At 39.5% G+C, this 24,285-nt stretch overlaps 2 protein-coding genes across 8 annotated transcripts in view; both read right to left on the bottom strand.

The window, feature by feature from the left end:
- Positions 1 to 475: 475 nt before the first annotated feature.
- On the bottom strand, positions 476 to 3,483 carry MRPS25 (mitochondrial ribosomal protein S25). The gene is made up of 4 exons (XM_073351289.2): positions 3,095 to 3,483; positions 2,705 to 2,811; positions 1,531 to 1,618; positions 476 to 882 (listed from the first exon to the last, which is right to left on the bottom strand). The coding sequence occupies exons 1-4, from the start codon at positions 3,226 to 3,228 to the stop codon at positions 690 to 692; spliced, it is 522 nt and encodes a 173-aa protein (XP_073207390.2). The 5' UTR covers positions 3,229 to 3,483; the 3' UTR covers positions 476 to 689.
- Positions 3,484 to 8,947: 5,464 nt separating this feature from the next.
- The window catches only part of NR2C2 (nuclear receptor subfamily 2 group C member 2), a 66,338-nt gene continuing 51,000 nt past the window's right edge, over positions 8,948 to 24,285 (bottom strand). For 5 of the 7 annotated variants that reach the window (XM_073351281.2, XM_073351283.2, XM_073351279.2 and 2 more), the window contains 2 exons: positions 21,913 to 22,018; positions 8,948 to 20,299 (listed from right to left, as the gene is read on the bottom strand). In XM_073351281.2, coding sequence (XP_073207382.1) covers positions 20,125 to 20,299; positions 21,913 to 22,018 — 281 coding nt within the window. In that variant the 3' untranslated portion in view covers positions 8,948 to 20,124. Of the gene's footprint in view, positions 20,300 to 21,912; positions 24,238 to 24,285 lie in introns of those variants that run through there. The other 2 variants (XM_073351284.1, XM_073351286.1) reach the window with 2 other exon arrangements.

Here is a 24,285-nt window from a genome sequence, read left to right on the forward strand (position 1 = left end):
TTGCAAGGTTCCCTGTATTTAGTCACCTGCAGTGTAACTTGTTTTCTTTCAGGAGTCTCAAATTTGTTTCTGCTACTCCTTGCCTTTCACATACTGGACCTCCTCTCTCACCAGCATCCTGTTGCTCCTTCTCTCACTACATCGAAGCTCTCTCTCATGTCCTCAATTCACTCCTCCTCCACCCTGAAAAACAAATTACAGAAGCTGGCTTCTTTTAGTTCCCCTTTGCAGAACTCTCCCCTTACAAATATCTACTTGTCTCTGGTAATAGTCTCATTTTACAGGTGGGGAAATTGAGAGAGAACTATTGGGGCATGTCACCCTTCAGTTACAGTCCCTACTCACAGGATAGTTCTTTGATTAAAGGTAGATGAACTTGAGACCGAGCACTCCCTCTTACATATAAGCAACTCAGGGTACAAGGCTGAGAGGAAGCTTTGCTGGACAGGAGAACGTACAGAAAAATAGAAGCAGCTAAAGTTTTAAAAAGATTTATTTAAAAATATTTTCTTCCACTTGTCTGAGTAACCAACATGAATGGGTCCAACCATATTTATGAAAAGACCTCTCGTGAATCAAGGACTAATAACATGGACCAGTTTTTTGGCTGTGAAGTCTGCCTCAGTTACTGAAGCACCTTGTATCCTATCTGCACCTTGAATGGCAGCAGAATTGCCCCCTCTGTTAAATCAGGATATGGCTTTTTCTTTCATGGCAGCTTTATATTTGCCCGTCATCTCTTTAGGCAGCGGTATTAGACCAGGGCAAGGGATCTGGCCTTCGATTTCACACATACATTCCCTCAGGTGATATTTTTTAGGTCCAAAGGTTGCAGGATGAGACAGCTTCTTTTTCTCTTGCTCCTCTTTCTGTAGCGTTTCCCTGGAAGAGGAAAAACAATTCGCTATGAAGGCGGCTGTATTTCTTCTCCACCCTCTCCCCTGCTGCCTAAAAAGCATGGTGGTGGTGCATTTTTTTCCATACACCAAAATTTCATAGGGCAGCATCTCCCACAGTAATGGCTGCTAGCAGCGAAACCACCTTTCCAGGACTGCCTTGTAGAAAAAATTCCCCTTCACTTAGCTTGGAGCAGCTTTACTTTGTCAATAGCACAGGCTACAGGAAAAGCACTAGCGAAGTCAGTACAAACAAACGTACTAGACCCTGATTTGTTTGTGCTGCTCTATAACTGACATTTAAATACAATATTAATGTTCCAATTGATTTTTTTATAACTATATGGTTAAAAGTTCGGAAGTCAACAATGTTTCAGTAATTGTGTGCTGTGACATTTCTGTATTTTTATATGTGATTTTGTAAGTTTAAGTGAGGGGAAACTTAGGGGTACACAAGACAAACCAGACTCTTGAAAGGGGCACAGTAGTTGGGAAAGGTGGAGAACCACTGTTCTAAACCTCCTGGTTTAAGAGGCCTTGTCCACTTTCAACCCCTCAGTCAGTGCTGTGACATCTTACAGCTCTGTCAGAGAGGAGACAGTGACTCTTCAGGCTGTGAAGGATGTTTACTTACTCGCTTTTACCCAAGATTTTTTTAACATGCTCCACTATCTCTTTGTTGCTTTTATCTTCCACATCAACCAAGACTTGCTCACCACTATCTGTAGAGGAAAGTGGTATAGAATAAGTATTGAGAGGTGACTACCCAGACGTGTCTACCATTTCGCATTAGATCGAGTAAATATTTTAAGGTGTGAAGCACCAGCAAGACCATCACAAACAGCCCAAGGTGCTGCCTGTTCCTTGGTCAGTAACCTCACTTTTGTATGCAGTTCTCAAGGGTGCAAGCTAAACTTTTAAAGGGGTCTTGGGGTGGGTGTTAGCAGGTAAAACTCAGCTCCTTGTAAACATTATTCCTTTTTACAGATGGGGCAGAGCTTGGAACAGAACCCAGGTCTTCCCAGTTCCCCTCCAATGCACTGTCCACTAGGCCACACTGCCTCCTTATAAATGGATCTCAGGACCAGAAAGCCATATGGGAAGCCACTGCCTTAATCCATCAACCTCACATCTTCCTATGGGCTAGTAAGAGAGAGCCACGAGAAGGCTTTACAGATATACCTGCAGGTATGATGTGAGGTCCTTATTAAGATTACCCTTGTAGTAGACTGTACCTGTTCTGCAGGAATGGAACAAACCCCTACAGCTTCAAATAGTGACACGGAAGTGCTGTGAGCAGGCAACACTGTAGAGCTTCTTTTAAAGATCAGCACCTGATCCAGCAAGTCTGTTAGGCCCCTTATACAACTGTTGGGTGCTCAGAGATCTTTGCTCTCTAGGCCCTTTTAAAGGGGAGGTTGCAGTTACCCTATCCTAAGAAGTCCTTGGCAGTGCCTAGATCAGGGGTGTGGAAACTCCAGGCCGTGGGACTGCCGCTCCCGGAAGCGGCCGGCACCACATCCCTGCGGCCCCTGGGGGAGGCGGGGCAGAGGGCTCCAAACGCGCTGCCTTCGCCTGGAGGTACCTCCCCCAAAACCCGACATTCACGGCCCTGCATGCAATTTCCCCACCCAGATGCGGCCCTCAGGCCAAAAAGTTGGCCCACCCTGGGCCTGGATGTACGACATCCGCCAGGGAATCACAGACATCATGAGGCAGCTGGGACAGCCAGCAGCTCGTGGGAGAGGAGAATCCGCTGTTCCTCTGTGGGGCCGGGGTGCCCGGCATCCCAAGGATAAAGCACTTACCTAAATAGAACCTTAGAAACGGCGAAGGGGTCATGTTCTTAAACATCATGATCTGGACCCAGGGGTTTTTGTACTGAATTTGAGGGATGTTGAAAAACACAAATTTCCTAGGGGGAAAAGAAAGCCAGAGTCTCTCGCAGCGAGCAAGTCAGTGTAAACGCACACAGCCCTTCAGCAGCCGGCAGCAACATCTGCCCCCCGCCCCCCGGGACAGACCGGGCGCGGTGCCCCAGGGACTGGGGAAAGGGGGGGGGTGAGCTCTGAAGCCCCCCTCCGCCCCCCCCCCCACTCACCTGGTCCCCTCCCCCGGGCCGGCGGCGGGCTACCCAGCAGCCTCCTCTCCCCGGAGTGTCCTAGAGCCGTGAGCGGGGTGGCCACCGCTGCACTCACCTGGCCCCCTCGCTCAGCTCCCCCCGGGCGTTGTAGTTCACGGTCATCACCTTCACCGCGCCCTTGAAGACGATCTCCCCCTGGGTCAGGTACTGCAGGGTCCTGCGGATGGGGAAGCGGCCCTTCATCGGCATGGCTGCAGCTGGCTCCCCCGGGCAGGCGGCGCGGCCCGCAGCGCACGGGGGAAATGAGGCGGCGCGGCCCGGCAGGCAGGCAGAGGAAACACGTGCTCTCCGCCCCGGCCGCGGAGGGCTACGGGAGGCGTAGTTTCGCTGCCCCGGGGTCGGGAAGCGGAGCTAGGGGATTTGCAGCCGCAACGGTGGGACGGGGAAGAGGGTGTGAGAAGGGAAACAGTGCGTGGACCCGGCCACCCTGGGATCCGGGAAGAAGAAAAGAATTGGGGGGTGGGTAGAGAGGGGGCAGCGCTAGGGGAAGGCTGCAGTAGGAGTCACCTCCCTGGCTCGCCTTCGCATCTGTTTGCTTTTTGTAGCGACCGGACGGTGCTTCTCAGCTGTTCGTTGTGGGCTTGGGTCCGCTGCCCGCTCGCCTCAACCTCACCTCTCATCAGTATTGCTCAGGTCACCAGGTGGGGCTCCACTGAATTGACCCCAGGAGGAAATTGAGTTGGTGGCCTTACAAATACTGGAAAAGAAAGCATTATCCAGCCTGGTACGGGGGCATTAGTGCGCTCCAGCTGCTGGAGAGAAGAGATTTTATGAGACTTCAGCTTTGTTTCTTTCGTTTGTCTTTCTCTCTTTTTTTAAAGTAAGCTTTTAGCCCTTTCGGGTGTGAATAAAAGCTTGAAAATGAAGTTTGTGCAGCTAAATGCTCAGAAATCAGAAGGCAAATAAAGAGCCTAAAATTTACTATTTAAAAAAAATCTTGTTACTTTTGAGCTATTGGCAGGACTATTTTGTGTGTGTGCGCGCGCGTGCTTGACTCATGATTTTGGAAAAGCTGGACTTGGCAATACTGGTTTACTAGTATAATTGTTAGGCTTCAGTAATTACTACTAGCGATGGGTTGAAGAAAGGCGACTACAATCTGAAAACCACTGAAACAGCGAGACCCTATTTTAGAAGCCAACAGCATAAATCAATGACAGGTTATGCATGTATGTAGTTAACGCTGAAATCAGGTTATGCATGTATGTAGTTTACACACTTGTTTATGGGGAGATAATCTGTGATTAGAGCAGGATACTGGTAGTCAGGACTCCTGGGTTTAATTTCTCTCTTTGCTACTTATTAACTAGGTGTATGAACTGTTGAAACCACAGCTACTCTGTGCCCATTTCTTCACTTGCTTAGCTTGTGTGGTTGTGATCTACTTGTTCATAACACACTCTGCAGTTATGTAGCACTTTTTGTCCAACAATTTTGAAGTATTACTAACATCTAGTAATTCCACAGTCAAAATTGGTGTGGAAAGGGGTTTTATTCAATGTTATTTACACAATATGAACTTGAGGCTTGATAGCCTGATTCAGGAATATCCAATAGCTCCTATCTTTGCCTGCAGTGATTGCGTGACCAATATGATTACAAGCATTTACATGATATTACAGTATGTGTTCCCTTTGCATGGTTCAGAGTAACAGTAATTTTCTCAACTGAGGAGCATGTACTCCCTATGTCTACCCAGCATTGAGCAGTTAACCTTAGAAAAATGAGCTGGGAAAACCCTGTCATCAGGCAAAGTGCCAAGAGATTCCAGAGCCTGCAATTAGGGGAAAGCTGAAATGAACAAGTTTATTATGTGCTAAATGCGGCCAACAGTCTATTTCTATTCAACTCCAACTGAACGGGCATGATAGTGAAAACACCCTAACCTCTGCTCCCATGAACTTTATACTTGGGCCAGATAGTTGAAAAATTCCAGTTCAACATGGGAAATTATGAAAATGTAGACCCTCAATGGCTTTGGATAAAGAGATCAGCACCCTGAGTGTCCGCTGTGTGGATTGCTAGGCAGTGAAGAGCTGAGCACAGAAGTTGTGAGTAGGACAAACTAGCAGGACCGTACATGAAGTGAGCAGCAGCAGTATTTTTCACAAGCTGAAGTGTCTGAGTTGCCCTCAGTCCAGCTTTGAATAACAAAGATACAGATGACTGTGGCTAGATCTGCCTTGGAAGAAAGGAAGCAATATCTTTGCCAGCATAAGACAGATGATGGGGTTTCTAGCTTTTGATGCTATTTGGGTTTGTACAAGCAGAGAAAAGTCTGCAAAAGAATCACCTGAGATTGAGAACTATTTTATAAATGACTGGGCAGATGCCTTCAACTAAGGAAGTGGTTACTGACTTCCCCAGGTCAATATAAGCAATTCACAAATTGAGCCTGAACTAAAAACCTGCCTTTTATCCATGTCCCTATCTTTGCCAGATATTGAAAAAGAGCAAGGAAACAGCTCCATTGCCATATGAAGAAACAGAGACATGGAGCTGAGGGTCCTCTGCATGTCAATTAACCCACAGACCATAAGCACCTCATAACCTGCCCATGTCTGTCCTGTTATTTTTTAAAGGGTTTTGAGATGTTGGCATGAAAGATGCTATATAAAGTCAAATCCCTTTCTATATGTCAATAGCGGTTATGAGCAACTGAATTTGCTATTAAGCTAATCCATTATGGACAAGTTGGTTTAGGCGTAGAGGAAGAAAGCAGAGAACACTGATTCATACACAATATTTTCCAAAGATTAGACTAATTCTCTGCTTAAAATGTAAATAAGGCAGATACAAGACTTGGGATCACAGCACAGGAGAGGGAGGATATGGAATTATTTATGAGGAGGTATAGCTTTAAGAGAGTTGGAAGAGAAATTTGAAGGAAAGAAAAGCCAGTTTGGAGATGAAGTCAAGTACAGTGTCCCAGGCATACCATGACAGAAGGCATGCAGTTGAATGGGAAAGGATGAGATGATAAAGACAGGAGTAAGGGAAAACTAGAGAGAATTAAAGATAAATGAAAGCTGAGATAAACGTAGAATCAAGATTATGTAGGGCCTTGTAAATGAGGCTGAAGAGCCTGAATTTTATGGGAAGCCAAAGGAAAGATTAATGGAGGAGTTGCTTGGTTGGAGCAAGGGAATAGGGAAATTATTCTGGAAGCAGTGAGACCACTCAGTAAAAAGTAATAATCAAGGCAAGAGATGGATCAGGTTTCAGACAAGGATTTAAGCAATGGTTATAGTACAAAAGGGGAGAAATTTGAATATATTAAAGAATATGTTGACTCAGAATTTTTAAGATGGACATAGATACCATAGTATGAAAGCCAACATAGGCAGAAGTGACAGGAGTTAACAAGAGATGGGAATTTGGGACCGGAGAGAACAGAGTCTAAGAGGGCACAGGGTGTATGGATCAAGAGGAAAGTGAGGTTGCTGTTAAGTCTGAAACAAATGACAGTTCTTGCTGTTTTCTATCATTCGGTTGTGTGTCCCCTTCATTATAATGTCCTATTGATGCAAATTGGATTTTGAATACATGCAAGAGTCCAAATTTTGCATTTCATTTCTCCTTTGCATTCATATGGCCACAAAAGGCTCAAAAGCAGCTTGTTGAATTTCTGTTCTTTTTTGAGATATCTGACATGAATACGGTATTTTTGTTAGTGGCAAGACATACACCTCTGTCAAATATGAAGAATGAATTTTGTGCTCATAAAAGTGAGGGACTGGTTATACTTGCAAGCCCAAGAAAAAGCTTGGAGTCTTTGTGGATAGTTCTCTGAAAACATCTGCTCAATGTGCAGCAGCAGTCAAAAAGCTAACGCAATATTAGGAACCATTAAAAAGGATAGGTAATAAGACAGAAAATATCATAATGCCACTATCTGAATCCATGGTACATCAACACCGTGAATACTGCATGCATTTCTGGTCATCCCATCTCAAAAAAGATACATTAGAATTGGAAAAAGTACAGAGAAAGGCAACAAAAATGATTAGGGGTATAGACCAGCTTCCATACAAGGAGAGATTAAAAAGACTGGAACTATTCATCTTAGAAAAAGAGACAACTAACAGGGGGATATGGTCGACGTCTATAAAATCATGAATGGTAGGGAGAAGGTGTCATTTACCCCTCCACATAACACAAGAACCAGCGCTCACCCAAAGAAATTAATAGGCAGCAGGTTTAAAACAAACAAAAGGAAGTAATTCTTCATACAACTCATTATCAGGGGATGTTGTGACAGCCAAAAGTATAACAGAGTTCAAAAAAGAATTAGATAAGTGCATGGAAGATAGGTCCATCAATGGCTATTGGCCAAGATGGTAAGGGATGCAAGCCCATGCTCTGAGTGTCTCTAAACCTTCAACTGCCAGAAGCTAGGAGTGTAGGACAAGGATCACTTGATAACTGCCCTGTTCCGTTCATTCCCTTTGCAGCATCTGGCATTGGCCACTGTGTGAAGACATGATACTGGGCTAGGTGGATCGTTGGTCTGACCTGGAATGCCGATTCTTATGTTCTTAAGGGTAAATATAACTCTCAATAAATAATCTCATATGCTTTCAGATGGAAAATCTGAGAAACCACAGAAAGATGAATATCTTTAGTGGCAAATCTTGCTCAACTTGTTCATAGGCACAAGTAAGGTGAAGAGGATTTGGGCCTTTTTATTAGAATAGTTTAAATGACCACTCCAAAAGGATACTTTTACCAAATGCGGAGAAACTATCAAATTGTTTCTTTCTGAAGACAGGCATGACATCAGTAAGACAAGTGCCAGCCTGGTCAAGGCCATAGGTGTTAGCTAAGAGCAGACAAACTCATAGCTAGAAACCAGACTAGCTCACCCATACATTAGTTTTGTTCAAATAGATATTAGTCTTATAAGAATATATTTAGTGTTTAGACTCTATGAAATGTTTTTAAGTTGTCGCATCCATTAATCTTACTTGTAATGTCTGTATTGCATGCTACAAATAAAATATAAAAGTTTGTTTTATAATTGTAAAAATGCCTGCTCTGAATTTATGAATTCAGATGAGAAGAGTGCCTTCCCCCACCCATCCAGGAGGACTATCAAAAAATAAGTGGGCCATTGTAGGACAAAAACTTTGTTGATTGCCCCATCCACCCATGGAGAAGTATGTGTAGAAGGCATCATCATCTCATCTGTGTGAATTCTGGAAGAGGAAAAGGAAAATAGCTAACATGGAGATTTTTCATCACTTTGCTATTTGGACTCTGACAAAGGCTGGAGCTAAGAAACAAAAAGGAGAGATTCCCAGGGTTGACCCGGATTAAGTCCTAAAAAGACATTCCATGCTGACAGATTACTACATCTCTGTCGGCTTTCAAATCACAAACAAATTCATTTGTGCATATATACTGGTTTGCTTTAACCTGTAAATAATTCTCTGATTTCTTTCTACTAGTTAAAAAACCTTTAGTTAGTTTATTGCAGGGTGTGGTTACAGGCATTTTTTTTGGTGGGAGATGTAAGGCACAAATTGAACTGGGATAAGTGACTGATCTCTTGGGACTGGAAGCAACTGGAATATTTTGTGATTTTTGGTGTAAGTGACCACTGAGTATTAAGATAGACTGGAGAGCCCAAGGGGACTGTTTGTGACTCTATGGTAAGACTGTTACAGTGATCTAGGAGCTCACATTTGTTACTGGGTTGGTGAAATCTAATTATAAAACATACCACCAGTTTGGAGTGTCTGCCCTGCTTTTAACAGTCTGCCCTAAGGTTAGCACTCATGGTTGTGAGCCACTCCTGATAGCGTGACAAAAGGGAAGCAGGTAAAACTGAAATTTTGGCACGGATGTGAAATGATCACTTGTGATTCAAGAAAAAAATAAAGCATTTATAAATATCAAAGATACATTTAGGTTTGTAATTCACTTTAATAGTATAAACCTCATTTAGGTAGTAGTATTAAGCTACAACAATGTAATGCCACATTTAAACTGCATTTAATAAAATGCATAAGCTAATTCATGCACTGCAATACTCTATATACAAACACAACAATGCAAATTTCTCTTCATGACTGAAGACACTGATTAGATATAAAATTCAGATTAAAAAATTCATGCTATTATTTTTAAATGCCATCACATATACAAAGCTGATTTCACAAAGAAGCTGTGAGAAAGCAACAGCTTTAACAGGTTTTAAACCTGTAATTAATGCAATAGCATAAACAACAGTTTTCTAAACAATGAAGAAGAGAGGGTTACAAAAAATATCCCAAGGAACTATAGCAGACAATTCCCTTTGTAACAAGTGGGGTATTTTTGTAAGAGCTCAGAGCTCATAGGTATGCCAAATACATACAATTATACAATGAAAAATGTGCAGTTTTTCAGTTATAAAAGTGTTTGAACACTGGCTTACAATATATTTTAAAGAACAGATGGATTATAGGAAAATATTCCAGAATTTGAACTTAATACCACAGATGATAAAAAAAACAAATATGCTCTATAAATAACATACTTTTCTAAAGGATATCCCCATGTCTAACTTGAAATCTATTAATTCCCCTTTTTAAAATCTAAATGGTAAAACAAAACTCTTCAAATGGCTTTGTACTTGCTTTGCAGTAATAGATGTTTCTAGAAACAGATTTTTATATGCAATGAGCCAATTACTGAGAGGAGCAGAGCACCTACAATGGGAACAGAAGCTGCTCAGCACTTCTCAGAATTTGGCGGTCTGTGATCACTACAGGAAGCTGATTTCACATCCTGTAGTTCCTGCAAGATAGTACATAACACATTTCATCCACATTTATATTTAACACATTTTGTCTTTCAAAAGAGAAAAAATTCAAACTTGTGAGTTCCATAACCCTTCAGTCTTAGAATATGGCTATTATTTTTTAAATTCGCAGTTTAATTATTATTCTTTGAAATGGCTGCAATTCTGATCAACACCCCAATCCATTTCTTAACCTTAAAAAATGTTCTTGAAATAAAAAAGCATTTAAAGACATTAAGGTTGACATTCTATTTTCAACAGAAAAGGAAGAATATTCAAACGGTGTGATTGTCATGACACCAAAGGAAGGGCCATCTTATGCAAGAAATGCTCCCATTGATTTAAATGGGCATTTTACATGCAGAAGGCCTCAGAAATTGGGCTTGAAATGTTAAAAAGATGGATGTTTCACAAAATCGATATTTGAAACAAACAGTCTACATATGTTTATTAAACAGTATGGCAAAAAGGAACACATTCTTAGTATTCTTCACAGCAAAGACTTTACAACCAAGGCCCATATCCTGCAAAAGCTTACGCATGTGAGGTGTTCCCCTTGACATCAGATGGCAATGGGAGTTGAGCACATGGAGTGTTCAAAGATTTGGGTCCAAGATATGTACAAAATTATTCTAAGAGAGAATATTTTAAAAACTTAAATTACTGAAAGGTCTGTAGATCTTGTTAATTTTCCTTTCTGCTAACTTGGATTTACATAAAAAGCCTTGTGCAAAAATAATTACATTAACCTCAGAAAAAAATGAATTTAAGAAATTCTTTGTGATAGAGGAGTTCTCAGTGCCTCTCATGTCTTTATCAGTAATAATGTAATTGTTCAGTTTTTTGAGCATTTAATATCCATAATCAGATGTTACTTGCACAACTAACTGAAGTTGTTTTATTTTTTAAACAATTGAAGAAACAACATTAAAAACTGAATTAAAAACTCATATGGACAATTCTGTACCCTTACATACTTCTGACTGATCATTTCCTTCAGTGTAGTTGCCACCGATCTCTATTTTTATAGAAACAGAGCATGTGAGGGGACTGTTTCAGCACACTCCTCTCAGCCCTTCTGCGATAGAAACAAGGAATATAGTACAGAGGAATGTAGTCTAAACCTGGAGCTTACTCTAATTTCAATTTCCATATAAACAGATAGTTTAGCATACTGATTATAAAAAAACCCTGACATTTTACACCACAAAGGTGGGAGGCACTGTCAATGCAGAGGAGGATCGGAATATTCTACAGGAAGATCCGGATGACCTGGAAGACTGGAGTGACAGAAATGGGATGAAATTCAATAATACAAAATGCAATGTCATGCACTTAGGGACTAATGATAAGAACTTCTGCAACAAGCCAAGAGCTCATCAGTTGTAAGCGACAGAGGAAGTGAGAGACATGAGTGTGTGGGCTGATCACAGGATGACTATGAGCCACCAATGTGATATGGCTGTGCAAAAGGCAAATGCAATCCTAGGACGTATCAGGCGAGGCATTTCCATTAGAAATAGAGAAGTATTAATGCCATTGTACAAGGCACTGGTAAGACCTCCTTTGGAATATTGTATACTATTCCGGTCACCCAGGCTCAAAAATGATTAATGCAAATTTCAAACTGGAACAGGTGCAGAGAAGAGCTACGAGGATGATCAGAGGAATGGAGGGTCTATCTTACAAGAGAAGACTGGAAAAGCTTGGCTTGCTTAATCTAGCAAAAATAAGGTTGAGAGGGGATATGATTACTTCCCATAAATACATTAGGGCAGTTAATACTGGGAAGGGAGCGGGCAGTGAAGACCTATTTAAGCTCATGAACAATGTTGGCACAAGAAAAAATGGACATAAACTGGCCTTGAACAAATTAGGGCTGGAAATTAGAAGAAAGTTTCTAATCATCAGTGGGGTGAGGCTCTAGAACATCCTTCCAATATGAGTTTTGGGGGCAAACAACTTAATTATTTTTAAGAGAGAGTTGGACAAATTGTTGAGTGCAGCTTCAGGGTTGCTTCTGATGGTAGGGGGCAGGACTCAGTAGCCCTGGGGCTCATTTTCGGTTTATTTCTCATGTTCCTAAAATCTCATGCTTCAGGATTTCAGCTGGCCACCTGCAGAGGTCAGGAAGGGATTCCCTCCCCCAGTATATTCTGGGTGGTTTTTTTAATGTCTATTCTCTGAAGCACCAGGGATGGCCATGGCTGGAGATGGGACATTGGGCAGTGTGGGGCAGGGCTCTGAGGTGGCACTGAACATTCTCTGTCTCACGTGTTCAGCTGGCTGGTTGTTGATCACATGCTCGGAGTCTAATTGATTGCCATATGTGGGATCAGGAAGGAATTTCCCCCCAGGACAGACTGGCAGCGACCTTTGGGTTTCTTTGCCTCCCTCTGTGGCATGACGATGCACATCACTTGCCAGGATTATCTGGGTATATCTCACTAAATCATTTCCCTGCCACTGCAGGGGCCTCAGGTACTTGTACACCGTAGTCCCTTTTATTCTTTGCCTATGGTACACGATAGTTTAGTTTCCTGTGGGCTGTAATACTTTGGTCTAATTTCAGTTGTTGGATTTAGTGTGCGGGTGCTGGGTGATTTTGGCCTGTAATATACAGGAGGTCAGACTAGATGCTCTGGTGGTCCCTTCTGGCCTTAAACTCTATGACATGACTGTTATGATCTTGTTGCTGAAGATTTTAGAAATGACATTTATTGCACCATGCATTGCATTCAGCCTTTTGCTTTATCCTGTGGGGTATAGTTCAAAGATACATGGCAACCTTTCTTCTAAGTAGCCACTAATGGAGACTTAAAGAAATCACTTAAAAAATTTACAAATAGACCTCTCTCAGAAGGCTAGAAAAAGCCCCTCTGTGTCTATCAAGAATATAGGGGAATATTTACCTTCTATTTTTATTTCATGTTTTCCCTTGGGAATTGTAGATTCTACTAACTCTCAGTTGGATGGCTCCTACCAGTTATGAGAAAAGGCTGAGAAAATAACTTGAAAATCTCAAATGACTTGGATTTTTTTAAAAAGCACTGAGGACAAAGTGACAAACCCAAATTCAGCCTTGGTTTAGAAACAGGTAGAACTCTACTGAAGTTAATGGAGATGATCCTGCTTAAGGCAGGGCTGAGCCTGGGCCAAGAAATGAAGATTAGGAAGGCCCAGATTAGCAACTCAATCATAAACTTTCTTTAACATATAAAGATGTATGAATACCATGGCTACATATATGTACATATACATACACACTTTATATACGCTGTACATAATATATTACACGGAGATAGATATAAACACATTCATACACATACACACAACTATGTACATATGCATTAGCTCCACGAGTGAGCTCTATTACTAAACATGCAGAAATGTACAATGATAGAAGGCACAAAGAAATATATAAAAAAACTATATTAAAAAAAAAAGATGGGGGAGGAAAAGCATGAACTTAAAGATCTAGTAATCCATTTTCAAAGCCCTCACATAACCCAAATAATAAATTAGACATTGGGAAATATGGAACACTGTGACATACTGACATGGATATTTCCCATGATAAATACAGTACAGATTTCACAACAAACAGAGAGCTCTACAATAAGGAAATTATAGGCGATAGCACTTTTCAATTCCAATATATTTGACTTAACTTTTAAAAAATTTTGTATGTGTATTTAATTTTAACTTCCATCTTCATAAGACTAACATTTTAAATGTTTGCAAAATAATTTCACATTTAATACTGATAACCATTAAGGTAGGTTTATATCACACAGGCTAAAAAGAGGGATTAGGGCATCCTTAGTAAAACAATAAGCGTAGCCTTATTTCTAAAGGGCTTGACAGTCCTATAAAATACACTTTTCAATTGACATAGCAACTTCAGAATTAAATAGAGAATGTCAAACGCATTTTTAAAATAGTTTTTGATTTTTCACTCCTCGCTCTTTATAAGGCCTCTTGCAAATTTGAAAGTAACATTTCTATTATTACTCAGTTTATCTTTCTGTATATGGTAACTCTGACCTCCCCCATCCTCTGTTTTGTATAAAGTAGAAGCAAACATAGCTTCTTTTGCTGGCTCTACCTGTGTACAAAGATGTATTGTGACAGCAGATGTTCTCTGCTACTATCACAGTAAGTCTATCCTTACACAGGGGGCCAACCATGCTAGCTGCAGCGCGGCTGCTATCAGGTGGGTCTGTTGCACTCCTGGAACTAAATTCTGAGATGTACCTGAGGCTACTTGTTGCTTTTCTTCCCATCTCTCTGCTTTTTCAGGGGTAAGAGAGGAGGAGGGAAAAACACACCCACATAACCTTTTTTTATTTTCCAGATAAGGACTGAAAGAGAAAAGAGAAATGTCATATCAAACTAAGGAAAAACAAAACAAAATTAAAAAGAAAATCCTTTGCCTACAGGGAGACTTGAATCTGCAAGTACTTGCTGATAACTCTGCATTTTAAGCCTTGGAGCCGTATTGTTATGGCATGTATTTAGCTGTCTCCCTGTGTATGTACAGACATCCCACAATACCAGCAGTGAGCATCTGATGTCATGAGTGGAATTATGATATCTGTTAATTTCTTGTTTATGTCAGTGGTGCCTTAAATGTAATTGAGAATGGCAGTGATGTCAGCACAGTTCTGATAGTCTAGCGTGTTAAAAAGTTTGCTTGAAGTGTGTGTGTGTGTGTGTATACATACCAATGCTAACTCCTGCATTGTCTGATATGGACTGGGTGCCCCATCCCTGTTGCTGTTGCAGATGGATTTTCCTGATCTCCACTTGCTATAGGTGAATCTTTAGCCGGGCTGAAATCCATTCACAACGGCATTGTCAGTCAGTTCTTTAAACTAGGTAGTACTTTTAAAATTCTTCGCTGATTAAAAATGTCAGTCAGTCAGGGAAAGATCCTAATCACCACTCCTACCCATATGGAGGTTGAGGTGGGAGAATATTCTGAAAATGTTCAGTGTTTCCCAGAAACATTTCAACAACCCCATTCCATACACATGGCAACAAAAAGGGTGCAGTTTTCAGCATTACACAACCTCTACCAAAGAAAAAAACATCTCATAATAAGGACATGCTAGAGATTGGTTAGTCCCTTGTGCAGCATAGGACCCTTATGGGTTTTGCAACATTGGGAAATCATCAGGGCAAAGGAGTGTGCTGGCCATGCCTCCTCCTACCCCAATATACCGCAGAACACACCCTGTGTTAAAGGCTTCTATGGGGGGCAGGGCAAACCCAGCTCGATTCCTGGCATAGAAACCCCCTCGAGCCAATGCTATTCATTAGTGGACTTTATTCCTGCCCTACAGCCCATTTGTGTCAGGAATTAGAGTGCAAGGGGGCTGTAGGTCAATGATAAGTCTTGCCATCTGTGACTACACAGCGAGCCAAAACTTCCATTGGCCAGCAGTCAGTTTTCTGCTGCATGGGGCCTTTATAATCTAAACATTGTCTACATTCTATCAGTTTTAAGATGAGTCAAAATCTGGGTCTGTGTGACCCACCTAAAAATTTGGGATCTGATTCTCCTTTCCCTTCCACCAGTTTTACATAAGAGTAACACCATTGGCTTCCAAGGGTGATTTCTAATTTACAAATAGTGGAAGTGAAAGGAAATTAATTTAATCTTAATCCTGCTTGCTGTTTGACAAGTCAATATGACTAAGGAGAATTACTTTTATTTAGATTTTTTAAATATGGCTGTTTGTTTTAGGTGCATATACAGTAAAAACAATTACAAATCTTATAAAAATAGCCCAAATATTGCTTACCCAAATTAACCCTTCATAACTATCAATAAGCATTCCTTTATACCCACATACAAATTCCAAACTCACATCTTTCTCGAAAGAATGGGAAAACAGACAGGCCTCACAGCATACCCTGATGGTCAACAGACTTGGGAATTATTATCACTCACTGCATTCCAAACAATTTCAGCCAACACAGAATTCCAGTTTTTGTATGAACTAAATCTTACTGCTATATACGGATGGTCAAGCTCGATTCACCATGACACTTCTACTGAGTTAAAAACTCTTTACTTTTAAAAGTAGGACAATGAGACTTTATCAGGTTTTGAAGAAGCGTTAATTCTGAGGCAGTAGCAGGAACTTTACTTGGATGCAAGGTTTTCTAGAATCACTATCAGGCTATGGTACTTTGGCTCCTAGTTTTGTCAGGTCAAATCTGGCCACACAATTAGGTTTGTAAAAGAAAGTTTTTACCAAATTTAAGACCAACACAAATATTTCCAATAATTCTGTTGTTGTTATTTCAAAAGAAAAACAAACACAAATATTCCCAATCTATATTTACAATACAAAAGTGCAGTCTTGTGCTTAGAGAGGAGAAATTTAAAGTGAAACTGACTAGAAACCAAAGGGAACCAGACTAGTCTATTCTCATTGCCCAATCCTTAAGAAATGGAAAGAGTACATAAACAAGCCAATAAATGGCAGAAAATAATTTACACTTGCAATACTCTTTCAGTTTTAATAATCAAATGCATTATTAGTAACATAGGCAAGGAAATTACTATTTGAACATATGGGATCACGTCCCATGTGGCAGCCAAATTGTGAAGAGTGTTGGTCAAAGGTGTGCAAAGATGACTGAAAGCGCACCTTTGCACTCCTATGATCTTGGTAGCTGCTGTGTGCAGGCCATTCCTCCCGTGCTATGTTAAAACAGCATGTGAGTTTCAATGGCCACAAGGAACTGAAAATATGGCCAATGATTAGCATAATGCAGGAGCAACTTGGTCATCTCCCATTTTCCCCAGCCATGCCTTTTTCCCTTGCTATCCCAGCCACAGGTGGCTGGAACGGCACAAGAACCCCTAAATCAGCCCCACCCCTCTGGTAGATCAGCCTTATATTAGGATAGTCCTTCTGGATCCAGTTAAGATGGCTCCACAGCTAGATTACCTCAGTGGTTTGGTGCAAAAAAAGCCACACCACAATGGAGTTTGGCCCATCATTTTTAATAGGACAATAATATTTTAAGTGCCTCTTTTACACCATCTCTCTCCCTGCAGCATACCAATTCCTTGGCTCAGTGTTAATGGTAGCTCTTGAGCAGCATGTGAAAAAGAAGCATGAAGCTTATTATCCACACCTATTCTATTATCTGTAACTTGTATTCAAATAGCTGATACCCTAAATATCTCCTAAGCTGTGGGATCCACCACCTGCTGTACAAATTTCTACCATCTAAACTGTTAGTGTTAGAATCAAAACAACATATGATCACAGAAAACATTCCTTTTTATTAATGACATGGGGACTATGTTAGCTCAGCTCTGACAAACCATGCCAATGATGCTACACAAACAGAGTCTTCATAGTTTAAAGGTAGTAATTTGAGGGTTTTAAAATAAAAGTGTAATTATGGAACTGCTTCACTCTCAAGTACATTAAGTACATTTACACTTTTTAAAAATAAATCCTAAGAATGGGCTCGATTGCAATACCCATACTCACACCGAGTAGCATTTTACTCTACATAAAGTCTTCCTGAAGTCCACGAGACTACTTGCAGAATGAGGTACAAACAGTATAGTCCTATGTTTGTAGGATGCATTCTGTACATGTTAACAGTGCTGTGCAAAATTCATCGTTTTTTATTTATGAAATTTAATGCATAAATTTTAGCAGTTTCATGTGATTTTGCTCCACAGCTTAGTTTTTTGTGGGTTACCTTTTTCAAAATGGCTATTTTCACAATGAAAAAAAAACAAAACTTTTTTTGCACGTTTTCAACAGAGAAGCCATTTTTACTCAAACATGGGCTCATCTTTATCAGCAAATGAGACCCTTTACTAGAGAAATGTACATGTCCAACAACATTTTTCATGGAAAATGGTCTCAAGTTTACAATAAAATTTGGAAAAACGTTGATTTCCAGTGGTTTAGTATACTTTTTGTTTATGAATATTTCACACTCCTCTAAAAATGCTTACTTGACTGTTTGATTGATTTTTACTACACATTACAAGTGATTAAATTATATCACCTGCTAATCTTTTGCCATAGCCCCCCTAAAAACAGTTCAATGTGCACGCTATATTTTTAAACAATCAAAACAGTAAACCTCTAACATTCACTTTTGCACAAAAATGGCCACAACTTTTCTTTGAAATTCTGTTTCCAAGGCAAGTAACTTGTATGTTAAAATTCAGGCTACTACTAATTTCTAAGGCCAAGAAGTAAACCCTTAAAACAGGGGTTTTATATCGGAAGTGCTGACACAAACCTACAAGTAGTGATACTATAATATAACGGCTAAGGCTTAGGTCTGCATTCCAGTTGGCCTAAGGATGTTCAAAATATAGTCCTTTTGTCACTTTTAAAGAAATGACAAACTTCATTTACTATAATAAAAGCCTAGGAAGAAGATGGTACAATATCTCAGATGTCTGCCTTTATATTGCACTCTGTCTATACCACTGTTCTTGAGAACCAAGATTTCTGAACTTTATAAAGATGGAGATTGTAATTGAGTTTAATGTACTTAGGAGCTAAAATTACATAGCCTTATTTGTCAGAATGAGTGTTACAAATGAGAGCCTTACTATAAGGATGAATTGTACCAAGACAGGACTGACTAATACAGTAGCAAGGAGTTGCTCAAAATCCTTGGGCTACAGCTCAGACCCTTAAGAGACAAAAACCAACCCTGTTGGAATGTTTCTAAATCAATGTCAATACCAGAAACAAAAAAGTGCTGAACTCATTATTTATATTTTTGTCACAAGAATGCAAGTAGAAAATGACGCTGCCATGTAAATTCATTAAACTAATTAATGAATGTATGTAATAAGCAAGAATCAGCTTAATGCAGCTATAACTCTTCTGACAAAATGCTTTTTTATGAATTTTGATTGTTTAAAATATTCAGTGTTAATATTAATAAATTATACTAAAATAAATGCAATATTAGCAGGAAAAGGTGAATCCTAGAAAACGACTTGATAGGTTACTACCCAAGATAAAAACAAAGATAGTTAGTATTATAACTCCAAACAATCGGTCATTAACTGTAACTGCACATGAATGAATATAAAAAACCCAGCTGACGCTCCAATTTAGAACTGGATCAGAACAGGGTAGGGAGCACTGCAAAGACAGGATGCTCAGTTCCTGGGGAAGGAAGAGAACCTCATGTTCTGCACTTATCCTTTATCTGACAGCAGCGTTATGGGCTCTAACGTAGTCACAATCATCCCCTTTGGCTCCTAGGATGGTGAGGGTCATTTATGGCTGCAGACAGAAGGAATGAATTTGGAAGTATAAAAAGTATACACAGAGACTAGGAGTGCATGATTCTAGTTGGAAGGATTGCTTCCCTGCCAGTTAATGACTGATTTCCGCCACAACCAAAAGTCGTCCTGTTGGAATAACGTCTATCATGACTGTGTAAACATCTATGCCAGGCTGGAATTGAAACTTTAAGGAATCTGAAAGTTTCATTATTACTATGGCAAAAAATTGGTATTCTGCCTTCCAATTTGGGCAATTTCTGTAGCATTTATTAATGTTGCTAATTATACTATAGTCATTATGCTTATGTCAAATAAAGCTCATTTTCACTAATTTAGCAGAGTTTAGTGCTAACAGTGTAGAAATTTGCTTTAAATTTCCACTTTACCATTAAATACATAACATTATTCATAGCAATATTTTGTAGTATAAATGATTGTCTCCTATAGCCTTCACAGAAATCACTAGCAATTTGACCAAAAACATATGCAATTTTCCATTTGCCCTGCTCATAAGTAAAATGTTGATGACATTATCGCTTTGACAAGAAGTGCTTAGAAAGTGCTATCATCATTATATCCTGGTAATTATTAGATATTAATTCCAAGGAAAAATTTAAATATGTACATACTGTTCTTCTTTTAGCAATTTTTTATACTAATCTCTGACATTATAAAACTCTATTTTTGCCCATTGATAATTTCTAAATACAAAGCATGTTAAAAGTATGTTCAGTAATCTACAGCCTTTTGAATGAAAGGCATCAAAACACTCCTAATGGCAGAAAAGGGTCCTAGTCGGAGGTGTTTTAATAGCTTTTTATACTTTGTCACTGGAAATAAATAGACAAGGAGCAGTCTGGTAGGAAACTGGTAACATGTTGGAAATATTTGTACATACCAAAATGTCTTTTTTTTTTTTAAACTTATCTCTCTTAATTGTGTAGTTACTTGTTTTACTAAAATTACTTTGATCCACCAAGGTGCATTGTTCCCACTATGCAGATGTGCCAGTTATTTGACCATTATACTCTGCTGTTTCCATTTTGAGGATGTATGGGATTATGCTGTCAATCGGAACATTTCCGATGAGACCAGTAAAAAAAAGTTCCTCTGTAATACTAGAGCTCATCAGTCTAAGTGCTGGCAGGCGAACCAGAATCCGGGCTAACCTAGAAAAGAAGTTCAGAAGATTATGAAAAGGTATAATGCAAATAAATCTAAACTACTGTGCAGCTAAAAAGCCGGGCCTGCTTTTATTGTTAAAGTAACTCATGAGTGAGAAGAAAGGCAATTTATGTTAATTTAGCTACTCTGAAAAGGATGTCTATGCTTATTCTTCCACTTTGCAAATTAAATGAAAAATGCGCAGTTCTTTAAGTCTACTGTCTTTGAAATTCCCAGCTTTGCAAGTGTTTTATGGCTAAGGACAATGTCTCATACTGAGTAATGAGGACATTTTCACATTTTTAAGAGCAAAATGCTTAATTAGTTTAAATAATCTATATGGCAACACTCTCAGTTGCCTAGCAACTTGTTAATGAAAAACCAGATAGCAAGAGGGGCATGAGTATGTATAAAAAAGGAAGCAGAAATATCTGAAAAGGGGAATTCTGAAGGGTCTGTTGCTCCCTTTTATGCTAGTCCCAAACCCCATGTTTTGTTAATGTACAGACAGTAACTAAAATCTACAAATATACAGAAGCTAACCTTATACCACTGCTGACATTTAAAAGGAGTTTTACTTTACAGTAATTCTGTGGCATATCTACCATGTTTAAATAGCAGGATCCCATGACAAAAAAAATCAAAATAAGTGAGTTTCTTGAAGAAATTATTTTAAGCACATAATAACAAAGCCCTCTAGCAATAAACAAGACCTGTTGATGGTTCATCGCTAGCTGTGGAAAACATTATGTGTAGAACCAATTCTGCTAACACACCATCTCTTGTAAATGTGAGGGTAAAGGGATTGAAGTCTGGCATCTCTTTTTGTAGCCATAAATTTGAATACTTTATCTATCTGATTTATGCCTGCAGTCAATTATTTAGAAGTGCAAGTATTCTGAATTCACCCACAAGTGAACAAGAGGGTGCCAACTGCACTCACAAAAATGGAAGCCAATCTTTGGGAAATTTGGCCATTTATGAATTTCTGTTCCCTCATTCTTTATTAAGAAGTATAACTGTATGGGAGAAGATTTTTATTTTTCAGTTTTATTTTTCACTTCTGAGGGATAAAGCCAGAGTAATTAGGAAACAAAGGAAATTCTGTGCAACCAACATTTCAGACAAATGTCCTTGGAAATTAAAAAATGGAGGCAAAAATTAAAAACACAGGTAGGTAGAATTTCTTCTAATTACAAGCTTAAGGGGCTTAGTTACTATTTGCCATCTAAAACTTGGTTTTCAAAGGTTTATATGTTGGTAGTCTGAAGATGGATGAAACTTACCATACATAATCTGTTAAACTTTAAAAGGACAGGAATTGGTTCAGCCCTTTTATGGTCTCAGACTATTTGGCTCTTCTAACTTAAAAATAATAAGAGTCTCCTGCAACACTCCCTCCCACATACCTACACCAGGCTCTATAAAATTAAAAAAATTGCAGGCCGCCAATCCTGCTTCTTGCCCTGTTTAAACTAAACATGTCTGCTTTTATAAATGTGCAAATGAGGGCCTCAATCTTTTATCTGAGTCCCCACAAAACTAAATTTAACAACAATCTTATGTCTTTATGCTGCAACCATTGCTCACAGAATTTATCAAAAAAAAAAAAAAATACCTATAAGTATCTTCCGGATAGGTTTTTTGGACATAGTCTTGCAACTCCATCTGTGCCTTCTCTTGGAATTTTTCTATTTGGCTTGAACTCGTCAGACCAGGGTGATCTAAAGAAAGAAAACATTTCCAAATGTGTATGGTTTAATCATAAAATAAGTCATGAGTACTTACAAAGAACCTTCCACTTAATTTCATTCAACTCTTCCTCTTGGGTACCATGGTTGATATGATAGCTGCAGTAAGGAGTACCTCATTAAATCTCAATAAATCATTCTGAGATGATGTACATTATTTTAAAAGACATTCATATATATGTTATTAAATGAATTATTTGCCAACTAATGTATTGGACACAATACATAACGTTATCATTTATATACACATGCTTAATATAATTTTGTTATGAGTTGTAATATGAACAGATATTGCTCATTAATATATAGGCTGATGCTGTAATTGTACTTTCTGCTCACTGTTGGTTCTGTAATACGTGTATTTGGCTAAAATTTCATTCCTGGCTTTAGAATTAGTGCACTCACTTTTCCTTCTGCAGCTGGCTGGGCCAACAGAACTGGGAGCACAACAATTCTGAGTGCACACCTGCTACCAATGGGTCCAATCAGGCTACAGGGTGGACAGCTTTTGAGGGCATAATCATCTGTTTCTGCTTCTCCTCATTTCAAATGGGTTTCCCTCTGTTGTTTGAACTCACTAGGTAGAGTAACCAATTTCTAGCTTTCAAGATTTTTTTGGACTTCCAAACTTCCACTGGTTTGTGTTGTCACAATTCCAGATGCTTTCAGCTCCTCACTGAGCAGTCAAATGATCAGAAGGGCACAAAATGGCATATGTGTGGCTATGCCAAAACTTCTTCAGCGACAGGCTCATAGGGCCACAAGTGTCGTGTTCCTTCTTGTTCTCCCTCGAAAAGGACTAGAGCAGGCCTATGCTTGGAGTCTATCTCTTACAGTGTGGTCTAGTCTCTAGTGGAGAGAGACTGAATTAGGACTCAGGAGATCTGGATTCTATTTCCACTCTGCCAACAGCCTGATGGGTGACCTTGGGCAAGTCACTTCACTTGCCTGTGGCGCAATTTCCCCATCTGTAAAATGGGGATAATGAAACTTACCTCCTTGTAAAGAACTTTGAGATCTGCTCATAAAAAGCTCATAGATAAGAGCTATGGATTATTATTACTATTACTAGAGAAAAACCCAAGGCACAGTCTGTGAGAAATTCCCCAAAGCAACAGTCCAAGACCCTAAATTAATCTAATTAAAATAAGATTTATTAAGAGTAGATAGAGAAAATATTAAAGCAAAAGAAAAGGCTTGCCCGACATCCCTAGTCTGAATACTTTGCAAAACTCAGTGAGGTAGATAGGTTAGAATTAGTTACAGTGGAAATAAAAGTAAATACCCTACATTTCTAAGAGAGAGCTTCCCTCTCACTCAGCCTGTCAGCACTTCTTCTCTACCCTTTCAATGTCCCGGGAACATGTTTAACTCCCCTTCCCCTGCCTGATTATCACTTTGTACTTTGATATGCCTATGGATAACCCTGACTAAGGTGTCCTCTCTGAGGAAATCCTCAGATCTCATACACAATGTCCATTGTATATTTTTTAGTTATCAGCTCTTATGCTCATTGTCCTTATTAACAAATTGGTGGAGGGAGGGATATTGTGTTTACTGGAGGATGTATCTAAACCATAGTAGACTTTCAACTCACATTTGCATCTTCTACCTCCTCTTGGACATTCTTAATAAAAGAATGTAAACACTGAATCAAATTCCTTACAGTCACTTATAGCCAGAGGATATATTTCCCCACACCATTCTTACCATTAATTATATTCCATATTAAACGAAAACTGACAAATTTTGTCATCTGTCACACATGCCTACTCCCAATCCTGACATGACCCATGCACAGAGGAGGGGTTGGAAATGGATAGCACAGCTTTATGCCACTCAGGGATCCCCTTACACCAAGAAAATCCCCAGCTGCACTATTAGAGCAGCTTTCAGGCTTCTTTGTGCTGTCAGAGTATCACAAAGCAGCTTGGGAAAGGGCTAGGGGACTGAGAATCTGGCCTTTAAATATATGTAAGTATGTATACAACATGTGGAATTTGTGGAGCCTTAAATCAATTACCCCAAAAGTGATTTTTTAAAAGGCGTTATTGATGATAAAGTCTTATGGTGCTGTGAGATATTTTATGAACAACTCAGTAGAACAGTCTCTTCTTCATCACTGGATATTTGGTTCTCTTTAAAATCTCCTGGTGCCAAAAGATTAATAGTTTGTAAGTTCAGCATCTGAACTGCAGTTAGAAACACAGGGGAAGATCATTATAATGGTTGCCAAATGC

The sequence above is a fragment of the Lepidochelys kempii genome, chromosome 7, assembly GCF_965140285.1.
Source record: "Lepidochelys kempii isolate rLepKem1 chromosome 7, rLepKem1.hap1, whole genome shotgun sequence".
NCBI classification, from domain to species: Eukaryota; Metazoa; Chordata; order Testudines; family Cheloniidae; genus Lepidochelys; species Lepidochelys kempii.